Source organism: Monodon monoceros, unplaced genomic scaffold (genome assembly GCF_005190385.1).
Source record: "Monodon monoceros isolate NGI ecotype Baffin Bay Population unplaced genomic scaffold, NGI_Narwhal_1 Super_Scaffold_20, whole genome shotgun sequence".
NCBI classification, from domain to species: domain Eukaryota; kingdom Metazoa; phylum Chordata; class Mammalia; order Artiodactyla; family Monodontidae; genus Monodon; species Monodon monoceros.
Genome location: NW_021703777.1, coordinates 15,793,236 through 15,814,910, shown reverse-complemented (window position 1 = coordinate 15,814,910; position 21,675 = coordinate 15,793,236). Strand labels below are relative to the sequence as shown.

Below are 21,675 nucleotides of genomic sequence, written 5' to 3'. Positions count from 1 at the left end.
TTTTTATTCATTTTCCTTTTTTTTTTTTTAAAAAACACCTTCACTGGAGTGTAATTGCTTTACAATGGTGTGTCGGTTTCTGCTTTATAACAAAGTGAAACATTTATACATATATGTATGTCCTCATATCTCTTCCCTCTTGCATCTTCCTCCCTCGCACCCTCCCTATCCCACCACTCTAGGTGGTCACAAAGCAACAAGCTGATCGCTCTGTGCTATGCAGCTACTTCCCACTAGCTATCTATTTTATGTTTGGTAGTGTACATATGTCCATGCCACTCTCACTTTGTCCCACCTTACTTTCCCCCACCCCATACCCTCAAGTCCACTCTCTACTAGGTCTACATCTTTACTCCTGTCTTGCCCCTAAGTTCTTCTGACCATTTTCTTTCTTTTTTTTTTAGATTCCATATATAAGTGTTAGCATACAGTATTTGTTTTTCTCTTTCTGACTTACTTCACTCTGTACGACAGTCTCTAGGTCCATCCACCTCACTACGAATAAATCAGTTCATTACTTTTTATGGCTGAGTAATATTCCATTGTATATATGTGCCACATCTTTTTTATCCATTCATCTGTCAGTGGACACTTAGGTTGCTTCCCTATCCTGGCTATTGTAAATAGAGCTGCAATGAACATTTTGGTCCATGGCTCTTTTTGAATTATGGTTTTCTCAGGGTATATGCCCAGTAGTGGGATTGCTGGGTCATATGATAGTTCTATTTTTAGTTTTTTAAGGAACCTCCATACTGTTCTCCATACTGGCTGTATCCAATTTACATTCCCACCAACAGTGCAAGAGAGTTCCCTTTTCTCCACACCCTCTCCACCATTTATTGTTTGTAGATTTTTTGATGATGGCCATTCTGACTGGTGTGAGATGACATCTCATTGTAGTTTTGATTTGCATTTCTCTAATGATTAATGATGTTGAGCATTCTTTCTTGTGTTTGCTGGCAATCTGGATATCTTATTTGGAGAAATGTCTATTTAGATCTTCTGCCCATTTTTGGATTCGGTGGTTTGTTTTTTTGATATTGAGCTGCATGAGTTGCTTGTATGTTTTGGAGATTAATCCTTTATCAGTTGCTTCATTTGCAAATATTTTCTCCCATTCTGAGGCTTGTCTTTTCATCTTGCTTTTGGTTTCCTTTGCTGTGCAAAAGCTTTTAAGTTTCATTAGGTCCCATTTATTTTTCTTTTTATTTCCATTTCTCTAGGAGGTGGGTCAAAAAGGATCTTGCTGTGATTTATGTGACAGAGTGTTCTGCCTATGTTTTCCTCTAAGAGTTTGATGGTGTCTGGCCACACAGTTAGATCTGTAATCCATTTTGAGTTTATTTTTGTGTATGGTGTTAGGGAGTGTTCTATTTTCACTCTTTACATGTAGCTGTCCAGTTTCCCAGCACCACTTATTGAAGAGGCTGTCTTTTCTCCACTGTATATTCTTGCCTCCTTTGTCAAAGACGAGGTGACCATATGTGCGTGGGTTTATCTCTGGGTTTTCTATCCTGTTGCATTGATCTATATTTCTGTTTTTGTGCCAGTACCATACTGTCTTGATTACTGTAGCTTTTTTTTTTTTCTTCTTTGCAGCACATGGGCCTCTCACTGTTGTGGCCTCTCCCATTGTGGAGCACAGGCTCCGGATGCACAGGCTCAGCGGCCATGGCTCACAGGCCCAGCTGCTCCGCGGCATGCGGGATCCTCCCGAACCTGGGCACGAACCCACGTCCCCTGCATCGGCAGGTGGACTCTCAACCACTGCAACACCAGGGAAGCCCAATTACTATAGCTTTGTAGTATAGTCTGAAGTCAGGAAGCCTGAAAACTCCAGCTCCATTTTTCTTTCTCAAGATTGCTTTGGCTATTCAGGGTCTTTTGTGTTTCCATACAAATTGTGAAATTTTTTCTTCTAGTTCTGTGAAAAATGCCAGTGGTAGTTTGATAGGGATTGCATTGAATCTGTAGATTGCTTTGGGTAGTATAGTCATTTTCGCAATGTTGATTCTTCCAATCCAAGAACATGGTATATCTCTCCATCTATTTGTATCATGTTTAATTTCTTTCAGCAGTGTCTTATAATTTTCTGCATACAGGTGTTTTGTCTCCTTAGGTAGGTTTATTCCAACATATTTTATTCTTTTTGTTGCCATTGTAAATGGGAGTGCTTTCTTAATTTCAGACTTTTCATCATTAGTGTCTATGAATGCAGGAGATTTCTGTGCATTAATTTTGTATACTGCTACTTTAACAAATTCATTGATTAGCTCTAGTAGTTTTCTGGCAGTATCATTAGGATTCTCTTTCTATACTATCATGTCATCTGCAAACAGTGAAAGCTTTACTTCTTCTTTTCCAATTTGGATTACTTTTATTTCTTTTTCTGTGATTGCTGGGGCTAAAACTTCCAAAACTATGTTGAATAATAGTGGTGAGAGTGGGCAACCTTGTATTGTTTCTGATCTTACTGGAAATGGTTTCAGTTTTTCACCATTGAGGACTATGTTGGCTGAGGATTTGTCATGTATGGCCTTTATTATGTTGAGGAAAGTTCCCTCTATGCCTGCTTTCTGGAGGGTTTTTATCATAAATGGGTGTTTAATTTTGTTGAAAGCTTTCTCTTCATCTATTGAGATGATCATGTGGTTTTTCTCCTCCAATTTGTTAATATGGTGTATCACATTGATTGATTTGTGTATACTGAAGAATCCTTGCATTCCTGGGAAAAACCCCACTTTATCATAATGTATGATCCTTTTTATGTGCTGTTAGATTCTGTTTGCTAGTATTTTGTTGAGGATTTTTGCATCTATGTTCATCAGTGATATTGGCTTGTAGTTTGCTTTCTTTGTTACGTCTTTGTCTGGTTTTGGTATGAGAGTGATGGTGGCCTCGTAGAATGAGTTTGGGAATGTTCCTCCCTCTGCTACATTTTGGAAGAGTTTGAGAAGGATAGGTGTTAGTTCTTCTCTAAATGTTTGATAGAATTCGCCTGTGAAGCCATCTGGTCCTGGACTTTTGTTTGTTGGAAGATTTTTCCTCACAGTTTCAATTTCAGTGCTTGTGATTGGTCTGTTCATATTTTCTATTTCTTCTTGGTTCAGTCTTGGAAGGTTGTGCATTTTCAAGAATTTGTCCATTTATTCCAGGTTGTCCATTTTATTGGCATAGAGTTGCTTGTAGTAATGTCTCATGATCCTTTGTATTTCTGCAGTGTCAGTTGTTACTTCTCCTTTTTCAGATAAGTCTGGCTAATGGATTATTCATTTTGTTTATCTTCTCAAAGAACCAGCTTTTAGGTTTATTGATCTTTGCTATCGTTTCCTTCATTTCTTTTTCACTTATTTCTAATCTGATCTTTATGATTTCTTTCCCTCTGCTAACTTTGGAGTCTTTTTGTTCTTTCTCTAATTGTTTTAGGTGTAAGGTTAGGTTGTTTATTTGAGATTTTTCTTGTTTCTTAAGGTAGGCTTGTATAGCTATAAACTTCCCTCTTTGAACTGCTTTTGCTGCATCCCATAGGTTTTGGGTTGTTGTGTTTTCAATGTCATTGTCTCTAGGTATTTACTTTTTTTCTTTTTTTTGCGGTACACGGGCCTCTCACTGTTGTGGCCTCTCCCGTCATGGAGCACAGGCTCCGGATGCACAGGCTCAGCAGCCATGGTTCATGGGCCCAGCCGCTCCGTGGCATTTGGGATCTTACCAGACCGGGGCACAAACCCATGTCCCCTGCATCGGCAGGCGGACTCTCAACCACTGCACCACCAGGGAAGCCCTCTAGGTATTTACTGATATCCTCTTTGATTTCTTCAGCGATCTCTTGGTTATTAAGTAGTGTGTTGTTGAGCCTCCATGTGTTTGTATTGCTTACAGATTTTTTCCTGTAACTGATATCTAGTCTCATAGTGTTATGGTCAGAAAAGATACTTTATATGATTTCCATTTTCTGAAATTTACAAAGGCTTGATTTGTGACCCAAAATATGATCTATCCTAGCGAATGTTCCATGAGCACTTGAGAAGAATGTGTACTCCGTTGTTTTTGCACGTTTTTGCATGGAATGTCCTACAAATATCCATTAAGTCCATCTTTTTCATGTATCATTTAAAGCTTGTGTTTCCTTATTTATTTTCATTTCGGATGATCTGTCCATTGGTGAAAATAGGGTGTTAAATTCCCCTACTATGATTGTGTTACTCTCGATTTCCCCTTTTATGGCTGTTAGCATTTGCCTTATGTATTGAGGTGCTCCTATGTTGGGTGCATAAATATTTACAATTGTTATATCTTCTTCTTGGATCGATCCCTTGATCATTATGTAGTGTCCTTCTTTGTCTCTTCGAATAGTCTTTGTTTTAAAGTCTATTTTTTCTGATATGAGAATTGCTACTCCAGTTCTCTTTTGATTTCCATTTGAATGGAATACCTTTTTCCATCCCCTCACTTTCAGCCTGTATGTGTCCCTAGTTCTGAAGTGGGTCTCTTGTAGATAGCATATGTACGGGTCTTGTTTTTGTATCCATTCAGCCAGTCTGTGTCTTTTGGTGGGAGCATTTAATCCATTTACATTTAAGGTAACTATCAATATGTATCTTCCTATTACCCTTTTATAATTGTTTTGGGTTTGTTATTGTAGGTCTTTTTCTTCTCTTGTGTTTCTTGCCTAGAGAAGTTCCTTTAGCATTTGTTGTCAAGCTGGTTTGGTGGGGCTGAATTCTCTTAGCTTTTGCTTGTCTGTAAAGTTTTTAATTTCTCCATCAAATCTGAATGAGATCCTTGCTGGGTAGAGTTATCTTGGTTGTAGGTTTTTCTCCATCATCTCTTTAAATATGTCCTGCCACTCCCTTCTGGCTTGCAGAGTTTCTGATGAAAGATCAGCTGCTAATCTTATGCGGATTCCCTTGTGTGTTTGTTATTTTTCCCTTGCTGCTTTTAATATTTTTTTCTTTGTATTTAATTTTTGATAGTTTGATTAATATGTGTCTCGGTGTGTTTCTCCTTGGATTTATCCTGTATGGACTCTCTGTTCTTCCTGGACTTGATTAACTATTTCCTTTCCCATATTAGGGAAGTTTTCAACTATAATCTCTTCAAATATTTTCTCAGTCCCTTTCTTTTTCTCTTCTTCTGGGACCCCTAAAATTCAAATGTTGGTGCATTTAATGTTGTCCCAGAGGTCTCTGAGACTGTCCTTAATTCTTTTCATTCTTTTTTCTTTATTCTGCTCTGCAGTAGTTATATCCACTATTTTATCTTCCAGGTCACTTATCCGTTCTTCTGCCTCAGTTATTCTGCTATTGATCCCTTCTAGAGAATTTTTAATTTCATTTATTGTGTTGTTCATCTCTGTTTGCTCTTTAGTTCTTCTAGGTCCTTGTTAAACGTTTCTTATATATTCTCCATTCTATTTCCAAGATTTTGGATCTTTACTATAATTATTCTGAATTCTTCTTCAGGTAGACTGCCTATTTCCTCTTCATTTGTTAGGTCTGGTGGGGTTTTGCCTTGCTCCTTCATCTGCTCTGTATTTTTCTGTCTTCTCATTTTGCTTAACTTACTGTGTTTGGGGTCTCTTTTTAGCAGCCTGCAGGTTTGTAGTTTCTGTTGTTTTTGTTGTCTGTCCCCAGTGGCTAAGTTTGGTTCAGTGGGTTGTGTAGGCTTCCTGATGGAGGGGATTAGTGCTTGTGTTCTGGTGGATGAGGCTGGAACTTGTCTTTCTGGTGGGCAGGTCCACGTCTGGTGGTGTGTTCTGGGGTGTCTGTGACCTTATGATTTTAGGCAGCCTCTGTGCTAACACATGGGGTTGTGTTCCTGTCTTGCTAGTTGTTTGGCATAGGGTGTTCTGCACTGTAGCTTGCTGCTCTTTGAGTGGAGCTGGGTCTTGGTGTTGAGATGGAGATGTGTGGGAGATTTTCACCGTTTGATATTAAGTGGAGCTGGGAGATCTCTTGTGGACCACTGTCTTGAACTTGGCTCTCCCACCTCAGTGGCACAGCCCTGACACCTGGCTGGAGCACAAAGAGCCTGTCCTCCACATGGCTCAGAATAAAAGGGAGAGAAAAATGAAAGAAAGAAAGAAGAAGATAAAATAAGTTATTAAAATAAAAAATATTTTTTAAGTAATTAATTAAAAACAAACAAAAAAAAAACCCGGACAGACAGAACCCTAGGACAAATGGTAAAAGCAAAGCTATACAGACAAAATCACACAGAGAAGCATACACACACACACTAACAAAAAGAGAAAAAGGGGAAAAAATATAAATCATTGTTCTCAAAGTCCACTGCCTCAATTTTGGGAACATTCGTTGTCTATTCAGGTGTTCCACAGTTGCAGGGTACATCAAGTTGATTGTGGAGATTTAATCTGCTGCTCCTGAGGCTGCTGGGAGAAATTTCCCTTTGTCTTCTTTTTTTGCACAGCTCCTGGGGGTTCAGCGTTGGATTTGGAGCTGCCTCTGCAGGTAGGTTGCCTGAGGGCATCTGTTCTTCACTCAGACAGGACGGGTATAAAATAGCAGCTGAGTAGGGGTCTCTGGCTCACTCAGGCTGGGGAGAGGGAGGGGTACAGATGCAGGGCGAGCCTGTGGCAGCAGAGGCTGACGTGATGTTGCACCAGCCTGAGGTGTGCCATGCGTTCTCCCTGGGAAGTTGTCCCTGAATCACAGGACCTTGGCAGTGGTGGGCTGCACAGGCTCCCAGGAGGCAGGTGTGGATAGTGGCCTGTGCTTGTACACGGGATTCTTGGTGGCACAGCAGAAGCCTTAGTGTCTCATGCCCATGTCTGGAGCTCCTTTAAGCGGCACTCTTAAAGCCCTCTCCTCACGCACCAGGAAACAAAGAGGCAAGAAAAAGTCTCTTGCCTCTAGGGCATGTCCAGACCTTTTCCTGGACTCCCTCGCTGTGGCGCAGTAGCCCCCGTCAGGCTGTGTTCATGCAGCCCACCCCAGTCCTCTCCCTGGGATCTGACCTGGGAAGCCCGAGCCTCCGCTCCCAGCCCCCGCCTGCCCCAGCAGGTGAGCAGAGAAGCCTCTTGGGCTGGTGAATGCTGGTCAGCACCGATCCTCTGTGCGGGAATCTCTCTGCTTTGCCCTCCGCAACCCTGTTGCTGCGCTCTCCTCCATGGCTTCAAAGCTTCCCCCACAACCACCAGCAGTTTCTGCCCGTGAAGGGGCTTCGTAGTGTGTGGAAACCTTTCCTCCTTCACAGCTCCCTCCCAGAGGTGCAGGCCCCGTCCCTATTCTTTTGTTGCTGTTTTTTTCTTTTTTCTTTTACCCTACCCAGGTATGTGGGGAGTTTCTTGCCTTTTGGGAGGTCTGAGGTCTTCTGCCAGCATTCAGTAGGTGTTCTGTAGGAGTTGTTACACATGTAGATATATTTTTGATGTATTTGTGGGGAGGAAGGTGCTCTCCGCGTCTTACTCTTCTGCCATCTTTAAGCTCCCCCTCCTTTTTGATTCTTGTTTAAATAATCATTTTCTAACCCACACAGAACACATTGTACTATATATATTAATAGTTTCAAAGTATTTGCTTTTATATTAAATTATTTAAGAAACCTAATATTTGGTGAGTATATTTTTATGTTGTTGTAGGAATTTAAATACTTTTACTGTAGAAATACTTTTAATGTAGATGAATAATTTTTTATTATTCATCCTCCGATTGTTTATAGTGTCTTGTCTTTCATATACCAAGTTTCCATACATTTCTGACTTGGTTTCTGGGCTCCATTTTGTGCTTACCATTAGTATCCTTGTCATTCAATCCAATAAATTAGTGAATTTAATTAGTATAGAGATGTAGTATGGTAAATTATACCGTACTCATTTTGTTGCAGTTATCTTTGTTGTTATCATATCTGTGAGTTATTAGGTAATAATAATAATAACATACTTAAATTGAATATCTTATTAGAAGAGTAAACCTAAAGTTATTAAATTTTACTAAAACTATACAAAATAAGTACAAAAATAATGAAAACTGACATTTTTTACAAACATTAGTTTGTTAATTTGGAGGCTACGTTAAAATACTTTAGTAGGACTCAGGCCAAAGTGGGATGCAAGATAGAAACAAATCCTCTGTTGCTAATTGACAGTCAGTGAGATTATCATGAGAAAATTATAGTAGTCTTCTAGTATACATTTTCCAATTCATGTTTCATGTTCATGCCTTTTTAATCTACCTGTAGCAAAACTCAAGTAGATCACTGTAAAAAGTAAAATTTCCACCTACTCCAAAGTTCCATTTCATGATCCTAATATACTTTTTTTCAAATATTATTTCCTATTAGCTCATATTCATAAATTTTACCTTAAGGAAACCTCTTGCTACATTCACCACACTACTTGATCCAATATCCCACTGTGTTTATTTACTTATTATGTTTACTCTTCTTTGAGTGTAACTTATTCATCTCTACATTTATAGAATCAATTTATGTTTCAATGTCCAGATTAAATGTTGACTTACCTGTCACTCCAAAGCACAGTGACCTCTTCCTTTGAATATGTGTTTATCTTTACCCCCTATAACATAAACAAATTAATTTGTATCTCATATTATTATTAGTTATATGATAGCTCCATCTCTTTTAATAGACTGTCTATTCTTATAAGAATATATTCTGTGTCTGGTTCGCCTTTATTTACTCAAAGTGTTTGTTCTTATCATATCATATGGTACATGATTTACATTCTGTTGGATTAATGTAAACTACAGATTTGTTAAAAGGGTACAGAGAAAGAATAATAAATAATGACAATAAGTTAAGGAGGAGGTGTGAACACTAAAAAAGATAAGGAGGAGGTGTGAACAGTAAAAAAGAGAAGACAAACAGAACCATAAAGAGCATTTGATGTTTGAGGATAGATTAAAATACTACAAAAATTTTGTTACAGATTTTTCTAGGAAGATAATGGTAGGTAAGTCCCTAGAACTGATGGTATCTACCCAAGCAATTATTAATTCAGAGTTGTATGTGGGAAACTGTTGTACAAAATAAGTTGTCAGTATAAATGACCCATGTGTCAGAGAACAAATATGACTCATATAAGTAAATGGAAAATAGACAATTTATATAAAAAATAATAACAAAGACAAAACAACAACAGTTAATAATTATTGAGGGCAAACACACACATGTAGACTTACAGTCACATTCAGAGATACAGCCAGTGAACAACTATGGAAGACTCTAATTACTGTTCATAGCCCAGGAACAGGGATCTTATAAATTGTCTCCTTATGATATAGGCTTATGTGCTGCTTTGATTTAAGAAAGCAATCAATCATAGACATCACTATGACATATACTGAAAATAAAACAAAATAAACTGGTTAACTGTCATAGTGGTATTGAGCCTTCGTTTTACCTAACTTTCTAGTCAAATTTAACAGACTAGATCATGACTACTGGGGTATCATACTTTCTTTGGTTTATTCCTATCTTACTGGCTGCTTCTTTTAGATCTCCTATACTAATTCCTCTCATCAATGTGATTTCATATATTGGAGTGCCAGTGATACATTTGCTGGATCTTTTCCCTTTTCTCACTAAACTACACTACAAATCTATACCACCTATCTGCTGATATTTCCCAAATTATATCTCTAACCTGGCTCTAGTTCTCTTCCCAAAACTCCACAATATTTACCCAACTGCCTATTTGATATCTTCATTTGGAGATGTCACTTGAAATAGTGCCAGGTGACTATGAGGTGACCAATAAATATTTACCAAATCAAGAAATTAAAAGAATGATACTTACAACCAAGTAGAGTTTACTCCTGGAATGAAAGAGTGGCTCAACATTAGAAAATATTTTAATGTAATTAAATGCATCAACAAATTAAAGAATAAAAGCAATGTAACTATTTTAAAATATGCTGCAAATTTTTTTTCAAAATTCAGGAAGCTTTTCCAATAAAAAAGCTGAATTAAAATAGGATTTGATACATCAAAATAATTTTAAAACTATGTAGAAAATCCTGATAGTAAGCATAATATTATATGTTAAAATATTAGTCTTATTCCCATTAAAACTGGGATGAAGACAGTGATACCAACCATCATTCAACTTTGTTCCAGAAGCCCTAAATAATGCAATATAAAAAAAAGAAATAAAATCAAATATTAAGAGATGCAGATGACATGAATGTATGGTAAAATGAAAACAACAAACAGTATTAAAAATATTTGGAGACTATTGCAAAGTGACTAGAACAAGTATATATTGAAAAAAAATTCTTTAAAGTTAAAATAACAAATTAAGAAATTTTTATCACACACACACACAAAGACACTATACTATCTGAAATAAAAAGAAGTATATCAGGGAATAAAACTGTAAAATTTTGCTGCATGATACAAACCAAAACCTGCACATATATGAGAAAACATGCTACAGACCTGTATGGGAAAACTGAACATCATGAAAACATTTAAAAGATTATATAGTTAATGCAATATATTTATTTATATACTCATTGATTCAACAAATGTTTATTGAATTTAATACCCACTATGTCCCTGACACTAGGAATACAGGGATGAGCAAGATGGCTATGATTCAGCCTCCTAAAGCTTACATTCAAATGGTACAAATAGACATATAAACAAATAAACATTTTTTAAGGTAATTATAAATGGTACAAACAAAAATAAAGTAAGGGCATAGGCATGAGCCTGATGGTGGTGGTGGCATTGGTCTTTAAAAGATAGGTGGTCAGGGACAGTTTCTGTGAAGGGGACATTTCAGGAGAGACATCTGAACAGTGAGGGGTCATTACAGGAACAATATGAGAGAAACATCTTCTACTTAGAGGCATCAACAAGCGCAAAAGCCCTGAGGCCAGAGTGATTTTGGTATGTTTGGGAAGAGCAAAACAATTAACAGTGTCTGGAGCAGAAGGGGAATGTGGTAGAAGATGAATTTGGATGTGTAGTTAAAAACAGAAAAGACTACTGTAGGACCCATACACACATACCCATGTATATTATATCTGCATTGTATTATATTTAAGCATTTCCATATATTTTTTAATACATTGTATTTAAAAGGTGAATACTCTTAGTAGGCAAAAAAAAAAGTTCTTAAAAAACATAATGTACCAGAGCAGCAAAGATGGTGGAACAGAAAGACCCTGTGCTCACCTCCTCTCATGAGCAGACCAAAATCACAACTATCTGCAGAACAACCATTGATGAAAAAGACTGGAACCTGCCAGAAAAGATTTTCTACAGCTAAACACATGAAGAATGAACCACAACAATATGGGTAGGAGGGATATACTCCCAATGTAATCAAATCCCATATACCCCAGGTGGGTGAGCCACAAACTGGAGAATAATTATATTGCATGTAATATAATTACATGAGTGAAAGTTCTGAGCCCCTCCTCAGGCTCCCCAGCCCAGCAGTCAGGCACCAGGAAGAAAAACATCCAGAGCATTTGGCTTTGAAGGCCAGCAGGGCTTGACTGCAGGGGACTCACAGGACTGTAGGAAATAGAGACTTCACTCTTAAAGGGAGCACACAGAATCTCATGCACACTGGGACCCAGGGCAAAAGCAGTAATGTAATAGCAACCTGGGCCAGACCTACCTGCAGGTCTTGGAGTATCTCCTAGGGAGGTGGGAGGGGTGGCTGTGGCTCACCCTGGGGACAAAGACAATAGTGTCAGACATATTTGCAAACATTTAACCATGTGAACTCTGCTGCTGGAGGCTGCCATCTTGGCCCATTAGTGCCAAGACCTGGCCCCACTCTACAGACCCTAGACAGCAGCGCTGTTAGGCCAAAAAACTAACTGGGCAGGGACACACCCAACCCATCAGCAGACAGGCTGCCTAAAGACTTCCTGAGCCCGCAGTGACCTCTAGACATGTCTCTAGACACAGTCCTGCCCACCAGAGGGTGAAGATCCAGCTTTACCAATCAGTCGGCAGGCACTGGCCCTTTCTGCCAGGAAGCCTGCACTAGCCTCTAGACCAGCCTCACCTATGATGGGGTAGACACCAGAAGTAAGAAAACTACAATCCCATGGCCTGCAGACAGAGTCTGCCAACAGCTGGCCAGACCCCATTCAGGGAATAGCTGGGCCCTGGCCATGCCCACTAGCAGGTCAACAGAACCTTTGGAACACCCCAGACCCCATACCCAACTGTCAGGAACTGCCCCCTCCCAAGGATCTGAAACTAGCTCTGGGATCCCTGGGCCCTGCAGCCAGACTCCAGGAAACAGCTCTGCCTGCCAGTGGTCTGGCACTAACCCCAGGGTCTGGTTTCATCTGCCAGTGGGTGGGCAACAGCTCCAGAGCCTCTGAAACCCTGACTGTACCCATCAGTGTGCCAGCTCTAGTCATGGGGCTCCCTAGGGTTCTGCAAACAGCCACCTGGTGAGCAGGCTAAACAGTAGTCAGCAACATACACACAAAGCAGGTCCCTGGCAACCAACCAGACTAGGGGCCAAATAAGCCTACCAGACCACCCTATGTAGTCAGCCCACCACAACAGAAGAACCCATACAGCCTTCTTAGAGGGAACCCCTAGAGCATATAGCTTGGGTGATGAGAGGGGAGTGTACTGCTGGGATGCATAGGACATCTCCTACAGAAGGCCACTTCTCCAAGGTTGAGAAATGTAAATAACCTACCACATACATAAAAATACCAATAGCAACTTAGACAAAATGAGGTGGCAGAGGAATATGTTCCAGATGAAGGAACAACATAAAAACCCTTAAGAAGAACTAAATTAAGTGGAGATAGGCAATCTATCTGATAAAGAATTCAGAGTAGTGATCATAAAGATGATCAAAGAACTTGGGAGGAGAATGGATGCACAGAGGAAAAAGTTAGAATTTTTTTTAACAGAGTTAGAAAACATAAAGAACGAGTTAACAGATGAAGAATACAATAACTAAAGTGAAAAATCAATATTGAAGGAATCAACATTAGAGTAAGTGATACTTTAGAACCTATCAGTGAGCTGGAAGACAGAGAAGTGGAAACCACTGTTCCTGAAAAGAAAAAAAAGAAAAGAAATGAGGACAGTTTAAGAGACTTCTGGGACAACCACAAGCACACTAATATTTGCTTATAGAGGTCCCAGAAAGAGAAGAGAGAAAGAAAGGGCCTCAGAAAATATTTGAAGAGATAATAGCTGAAAAACTCCCTAACTTGGTAAAGGAAACAGTCACCCAAGTCCAGGAAGTGCAGAGAATCCCAATAGGATTAACCCAAATAGGAATACACCAAGATACATCATGATCAAAATAACAAAAATTAAAGATAAAGAGAGAATATTAAAAGCAGCAAGGGAAAAGCAACAAATAACATATGAGGGAACTTCCATAAGGCTATCTGCTGGTATTTGTCAGCAGAAACTCTGCAGGCAAGAATAGAGTGACACGATATATTTATGCTGATGAAAGGGAAAAACCTACAACCAAGAATACTCTACCCAACAAGGCTCTCATTCAGATTAGATGGAGAAATCAAAAGATTTACAGACAAGCAAAAGCTAAAAGAATTCAGCACCACCAAACCAGCTTTACAACAAATGTTAAAGGAACTTCTCTAGGTGAAAAAAAAAAGGCCACAATAAGAAATAAGAAAATTATGAAATGAAAAAGCTCACCAGTCAAGGCAAACATATAGTAAAGGTAGGGAATCATCTACACAGAAAGCTAGTAGGGAGGTTAAAAGACAAAATTATTAAAAATCATCTGTATCCACAAGGAGTTAAGGGATATACAAAACACTTAGATGTAAAATATGACATCAAAAACAGTAATCCTGAGGGGAGGAGAGCACAAATGCAGGGTAGTTAAAACACATTTGAAATTAAGAGATCAGCAACTTAGAACAATCACATATATACATAGAGAATGCTATACAAAAATGTCATAGTATCCACAAACAAAAAATCTATAATAGATATACACACAAAAAAGGAAAAGAAATCCAAACAACACTAAAAACAGTCATCAAATCACAAGAGAGTAGAACAAAGGGGAACAAAAGACCTACAAAACTATCCAAAACAATAAACAAAATGGCAATAAGAACCTACGTATCAATAATTACCTTAAGTGTATATGGACTAAATGCTCCAAACAAAAGAAACAGAGGCTGAATGGATAAAAAAACAAGACCCATATATATGCTGCCTACAAGCAACTCACTTCAGATCTAGAGACATATACACACATAAAGTGAGGGAACAGAAAACAAGGTATTCCATGCAAATGAAAATCAAAAGAAAGCCAGAGTAGCAAAACTTGTATCAGATAAAATAGACTTTAAAATGAAAACTGTTGCAAGGAACAAAGAAGGACACAACATAATAGCCAAGGGATCAATCCAAGAAGAAGATATAACAATTGTAAATATATATGCAACTAACAAAGGAGTACCTCAATATATAAGACAAATATTAGCAGACATAAGAGGAGAAATCAACAGTAACACAGTAATAGTAGGGGACTTTAACACCCCACTTACATCAATGGACAGATCATCCAGACAGAAAATCAATAAGGAAACACAGGCCTTAAATAACACATTAGACCAAATAGACTTAATTGATATATATAAAGCATTCCATCTGAAAGACACAGAATACACATTCTTTTCAAGTGCACATGGAGCATTCTCCAGGATAGATTACATGCTAGGCCACAAAACAAGCCTCAGCATGCTTTAGAAGACTGAAATCATATCAAGCACCTTTTCTGACCATGATGCTATGAGACTAGAAGTTAACTACAAGGAAAAAAACCTGAAAAAACACAAACACATGTAGGCTAAGTAATATGCTATTAAATGAACAATGGACCACTGAAGAAATCAAATAGGAACTCAAAAAATATCTAGAGACAAATGAAAATGAAAACATGATGATCCAAAACCTATGGGACACAGAAAAAGAACATTTCTAAGAGGGAAGTTTATAGCAATACAAGCTTACCTCGGGAAACAAGAAAAATCTCAAATAAACAACCTAACCTTTCACCTAACACATTGATAGAAAGAACAAACAAAACCCACAGTTAGTAGAAGAAATTAGAAAGATCAGAGCAGAAATAAATGAAACAGAAACTAAAAAAATAGAGATGATCAATGAAACTAAAAGCTGGTTCTTTGAAACCATAAAATTGATAAACCTTTAGCCAGACTGATCAAGAAAAAAAGGAGAGGGTCCAAATAAAATCAGAAATGAAAAAGAACTTACAACTGACACCACAGAAATACAAAGGATCATAAGAGGCTACTACAAGCAACTATATGCCAAAAAAATGGACAATCTGGAAGAAATGGACAAATTCTTAGAAAGGTAAAATCTCCCAAGACTGAGCCAGGAAAATATAGAAAATATGAAAAAAACAATTACAAGTACTGAAATTGAATCTGTGATTAAAAAAAACTCCCAACAAACAAAAGTCCAGGACCAGATGGCTTCACAGGTGAATACGATCAAACATTTAGTGACGAGTTAACATCTATACTCCTGAAAATATTCCAAAAATTTGCACAGGAAGGAGCACTTCCCAACTCATTCTATGAGGCCACCATCACCCTGATACCAAAAGCAGACAAAGATACCAAAACCAAAGAATATTACAGGTCAGTATCACTGATGAACATAGATATAAAAATCCTCAACAGAATACTAGCAAACCGAATCCAGCAATACATTAAAAGTATCATACATCATGATCAAGTGGGATGTATCTCAGGGATGCTAGGATTTTTAATATCTGCAAATAAATCAGTGTGATACATCACATTAACAAATTGAAGAATAAAAAATATATGTTCATCTCAATAGATTCAGAAAAATCTTTTGATAAAATTCAACATCCATTCCAGATAAAAACTCTCCAGAAAGTGGGCATAGAAGGACCATACCTCAACATAAAATAAAGGCCATATATGACAAACCCACAGCTAACATCACACTCAACAGTGAAAAGCTGAAAGCATTCCCTCTAAGATCAACAACCAAGACAAGGTTGCCTACTCTTGCCACTTTTATTCAACATATTTTTGGAAGTCCAAGTCACAGCAATAAGAGAGGAAAGAGAAATAAAAGGAATCCAAATCAGAAAAGAAGTAGTAAAACTGTCAATTTTTCAGATGACATGGTATTATACATAGAAAATACTAAAGACGCTACCAGAAAACTACTAAAGCTCATCAATGAATTGGTAAAGTTGCAGGATACTAAATTAATATACAGAAATCTCTTGCATTTCTATACACTAACTACAAAAGATGAGAAAGAGAAATTAAGGAAACAATCCTATTTACCATTGAATCAAAAAGAACAAAATACCTAGGAATAAATCTACCTAAGGAAGCAAAAGTCCTTCACTCTGAAAACTGTAAGATGCTGATGAAAGAAAGTGAACATGACACAAACAGATGGAAAGATATACTGTGTTCTTGGATTGGAAGAATCAATATTGTCAAAATTACCATACTACCCAAGGCAATCTATAGATTCAATACAATTCCTATGAACTTACCAATGGCATTGTTCACAGAACTAGAACAAAAAAAAATTTAATTTGTGTGAAAACATAAAAGACTGAATAGCCAAAACAATTTTGTGAAAGAAGAACAGAGCTGAAGGAATCAGGCTCCCTGACTCTATACTACACTACAAAGCTACACTAATACAAATAGTATGGTACTGGCATAAAAACAGACACATAGATCAATGGAACAGGATAGAAAGCCCAGCAATAAGCCCACACACTTATGGTCAATTAATCTATGTCAAAAGAGGCAAGAATATACAATGGGGAAAAGGCAGTTTCTTTAATACATGGTGCTCGGAAAACTGGACAGCCACATGTAAAAGAATGAAATTAGAACATTCTCTAACAGCATATACAAAAATAAATTCAAAATGGATTAAAGACCTAAATGTAAGACCAGATACTATAAAACTCCTAAATGAAAACGTAGGCAGAACACTCTGCAGTCTAACATAAATCACAGCAATATTTTGCGGGAATCCATCTCCTAAAGTAATGGAAATAAAAGCAAAAATAAACAAATGGGACCTAATTAAAGTGAAAAGCTTTTGCACAGCAAAGGAAACGATCAACAAAATGAAAAGACAACATACAGAATGGTAGAAAACATTTGCAAACAATGCAACTGACAAGGGCTTAATTTCCAAAATATGCAAACATCTCATATAGCTCAATACCAAAAAAACCAAACAACCCAATCAAAAAATGGGCAGAAAACCTAAATAGACATTTCTCCAAAGAAGACATACAGATGACCAAAAGGCCTATGAAAAGATGCTCCACATTGCTAATTATTAGAGAATGGTAAATAAAAACTGCAATGAGGTAGCACCTCATACCTGTCGAATGGCCATCATCAAAAAGTCTACAAATAGTAAATGCTGCAGAGGATGTAGAGAAAAGGGAAATCTTCTACAGTGTTGGTGGGAATAGAAATTGGTGAAGCCATTATGTAGAACAGTATGGAAGTTACTTTAAAAATAGAGTTACCATATGATCCAGCAATCCCACTCCTGGGCATGTATCCAGAAAAGATGAAAACTCTAATTCGAAAAGATACATGCACCCCAGTATTCACAGCAGCACTATTTACAATAGCCAAGACATGGAAGCAAGCTAAGTGTCCATTGACAGATGAATGGATAAAGAATAAGTGGTACATATACAATGGAATATTACTCAGCCATAAAAAAAGAATGAAATAATGCCATTTGCACCTACATGGATGGACCTAGACATTATTATACTAAGTGAAGTGAGACAGAGGAAGACAAAACCATATGATATCACTTCTATGTGCAATCTAAAAAGATACATGATACAAAATAACTTATTTAAAAAAGAGAAATAGACTCACTAATATAGAAAATCAACTTATGGTTACCAATGGGGGAAGGGAGAAGAGGGGTAAATTAGAAGTTTGGGATTAACAGATACACACTGCTATATATAAAACAGGTAAACAAGGGCCTCCTGTATGGCACAAGGAACTATATTCAATATCTTGTTATAACCTATAATGGAAAAGAATCTGAAAAAGAATATATTTAAATATCTGAATCACTTTGCTGTATACGTGAAACTAATACAACATTATAAATCAACAATACTTCAATAAAAAACCATAATATAAAAGGAAAAAATATATAAGTATGAGATTTACTGTGGAGGAAGGGCAAATGACCAATAAACATAATAAGATATTCAAATTCTTTAACAGAGGAATATGAATCAAAACAATGGGCTAGTATTTTCACAAAATATTTGGCATAAGTAAGAAACAATAAAAACATTTAGTGTTACAACATTTTTGGAAAAACAGTATTTATTTGCCCCACCAAAATCAAGATTTAGAAAATATCCTAAAAAAATATTATATATAAGGATTTATTTCTAAAGATGGTTATTCAATATTTTTGTAGGCAGCACACTCAAAACAATCCTCATGCCTATCTACAGCAATATTTGAATAAATGATAGTAGTGTATCTATACTAAGAATATGCTAAAAGAGAAAATGAATAGATTGAGAGTGAATTAATGCTGTATTAATTGACTTGTAGAGATATCCATAATACATTAAGTAAATAAGCAATTAAAGAATTGTTATATAATGCCATATATTTATATGAGATAAATCTATGTATGCATAATTTGTTTCAGCAAAGAGAAAAGTATGGATGGATCCATATGAAAAGGTTGTTACCTGTTGGTTGAGGGTTAGTTGTTTATTACCTTTAAAAAATACAACTTATTCAAAGAATTCAGTAAAATAAAAAGGAACATAATGATATTAATTGAGGCTTTTCTTTGAAAGTGTACCAAACTTTCTGGTGTACCAAAGGGTGAGGTAGTAGGAAAAGTTTGTCCTACATGCAATCAATATGAAACTATATTGAAGAAAAATTTAAAACAGTAAGCAAATCCACTAAAAGTCAGTTAGATTTTTATTATCATTATGAGCTGGCAATTCTAAACAATATCAGTGATATTGCCTCTCCCTGCCAGAGGGTCCACTATCACCCCCATCACCAGCAACCACTTTTCCATGTTCCACCTTTAGTTAAGAAACTAAACTAATATAATGTTACATGGCAGTTATATCTCAAAAGAAAAAGAAATGTTAGTCTGGGTAACTAATTTACTAATCTGTAGCTTCTATCGTATCTCAATTTTAGAAAACTTTTCTCTACTTAATCCTTTGCTATTAACAAAGAATGTGTGTGTGTGTGTGCGCCTGTGTGTGTTTGTGTTTTTGAATGTACATATTGAATGGTTTTTGTGTATATGTGTGTGTGTGTGTGTATATATATATGTATTTTTGTGTGTATATACATATTCTGGGGGTGGCATTTAGTAACTATTATGAACATTTTTCTTTAGTTAAATCTACTTTCATCACAATAGAAATATATATTCACAAAAAAGGAAATATCCTCAAGAGGGTTAATAGAATCTCCAGTTCTATCTCAAAAGGACAACCAATGTCAACCTCTTGGGGTGTATCATTCCATAAGCAGATATTTCTTCCTTCTGATCTTTTTAGACTAAACATAAACAAATTCAACCATTTCAAAATTCAGTTACATGGTTTTCTAAATGTTCTTAAATGTGCATTATCCTGTGTTGTGCTATTTATCAAATTAGTAACTTGACTTCATATGTATTCCAAATAGCTTGAGTTTTATAAAGTACTATATGCACTCAATATGAACATAAATATTCTCAAATATGCCATTTTGAAATTTTGTATGATGTATATTTTATGCATATCTAATTTAAGAATTCAAAGGAAGAAAGAAATCTTTTTATTTACCATTTAGATATGCTTTCCTTATAAACGTTGGTTTTGCATTATATGTGAAACTGAAGAATAGTGCTTAGATAAATCAATAAACACTCAGAAAATGTTTTCTTCAAATTTGAGTGGTATTCTCTTTACAATATTAAACCTTAACTGTTATGAACCTCTTCTTGGAATATTAGTTTTCATTTTTTCCCCAACAGTGAAACACTGTCTTAAAATGGCTTTTTAAATAAGAAGCCAAATTGGATAAACAGATACAATTGCAGTTGTTATGGGGAATGGTTGGGTGGCTACCCTGACCTGCTACTCCTTTTCTCCCTAAAGCCCACATCCAAGAGAGTTCCTGAGGCACTTTCTCAAAATCTCTATGGGTCTCCTGGGCAGTATTTTAGTATTTTACTATGGATGAAATGTATGCCATATGAAGGAATCACTTCAATTACTTTTATAATTCTGAAGAATATTTGAGAAACATTGAAATAATAGGAATAGCATATTATTTTAATAATATGAGTATTACTGTTTTCTTTTATTGTTCCAACTGGAGACTGTGGTCAGGAGACACTTGTGGTCAGGAAACACTCAGATAAAGGAGACTAAAGTTTAAACTGTGTGATAATCAATATATTCTACATGATACAATAGTGTATAAAATTCTATAAAGATGCACTTTGTATCATAAATCATGTATTTTAAGAATTACATTTCATAATATACACTGAAAAATACTATCATATATATGTATAACATATCAAATTCTCCTTTGCAAAATAATGAAATTTTTCCACATTATAAATCACAGAATATTTAGTGAAAAACTAGCAGCACATATCAGCAAAGCAAATGTGCCTCAGATCTCAGTCAGCTGTTTTAGAATCACATAGCTTCCATTGAGAGTTCATCCACAATATTTCCCTAATCTCATTGCCTCCATATTTTATTTTATTGTTAATTGTCTATTTCTGAGGGAGAAGACTTGAATCCAAATCACAAAATAATTGTCTCAGTTACTTTCATTTTATTTTATAAAATGAAAACATATATTTTATAAGCTGAAAGCTGCCATAATCATAGCTTATTAAATATAGTGGTTCTAATAGAATCCAGTATTATAGTAGGGTAGGTTTGACTACATGTTAATTTCTGTTTCTTTATATACTCATAGCTCCTAGAAAGGAGAATATTTTGAGCATGCCTCATTAATTGTTTGTTGGTTTGGTTACTGGTCCTTTAAATTCTGTCTGATCATTCCCTCACAATGCCCCGACCAGCACATAAAAAGTAAGCAAGGAATAACAAAACCTGTTCTGGGCACTTGCACTCCTTCTTGCCTTCCTGACTTCCTGACAAAGAGATTTCTGTCTCAGTATTTTAGCTTGCGTACTTCTGTATCTGTGTCTTTATGTGGCATTTCTTCAGTCTTCCTTTTTGACTCTTTAAGCTTGGTCTTTCTATTTGGTTTTGCCTGTGTCTTTCTCTTTTCTTTTTTTGTCTTTGTAGTCATGGGTCAGAAACAACTAATTTTATCCCTCCCATACTGTGAGTGCTAGACTCAACTGTGCAGCTGCCTACTACCTTCATTGTCTCAGCTCTCCCTCAGACATATCAGACTCCAGATGTCCAGAACTAAACCTAATATCTTTCTGCCTGATTCTGCTCTCCCACTGTACCGTCTTTAATGGTGAGTTATAGCAACATCCTACCAGTTATTTTTGACTCTTTCCTCTATATCACTGCTGTATCTAATTGGACAACCCATCCGCTGTTTCCAATGAATCCCCAACTTTGTCTTCTAGATGTTACTATAGAAC

General features: G+C 36.6%; 1 protein-coding gene across 1 annotated transcript in view; it reads left to right on the top strand.

The window, feature by feature from the left end:
- The window catches only part of STPG2 (sperm tail PG-rich repeat containing 2), a 550,510-nt gene that overhangs the window by 495,115 nt on the left and 33,720 nt on the right, over window positions 1-21,675 (top strand). The window contains 1 exon segment of the mRNA XM_029234789.1: window positions 6,430-6,470. Coding sequence (XP_029090622.1) covers window positions 6,430-6,470 — 41 coding nt within the window.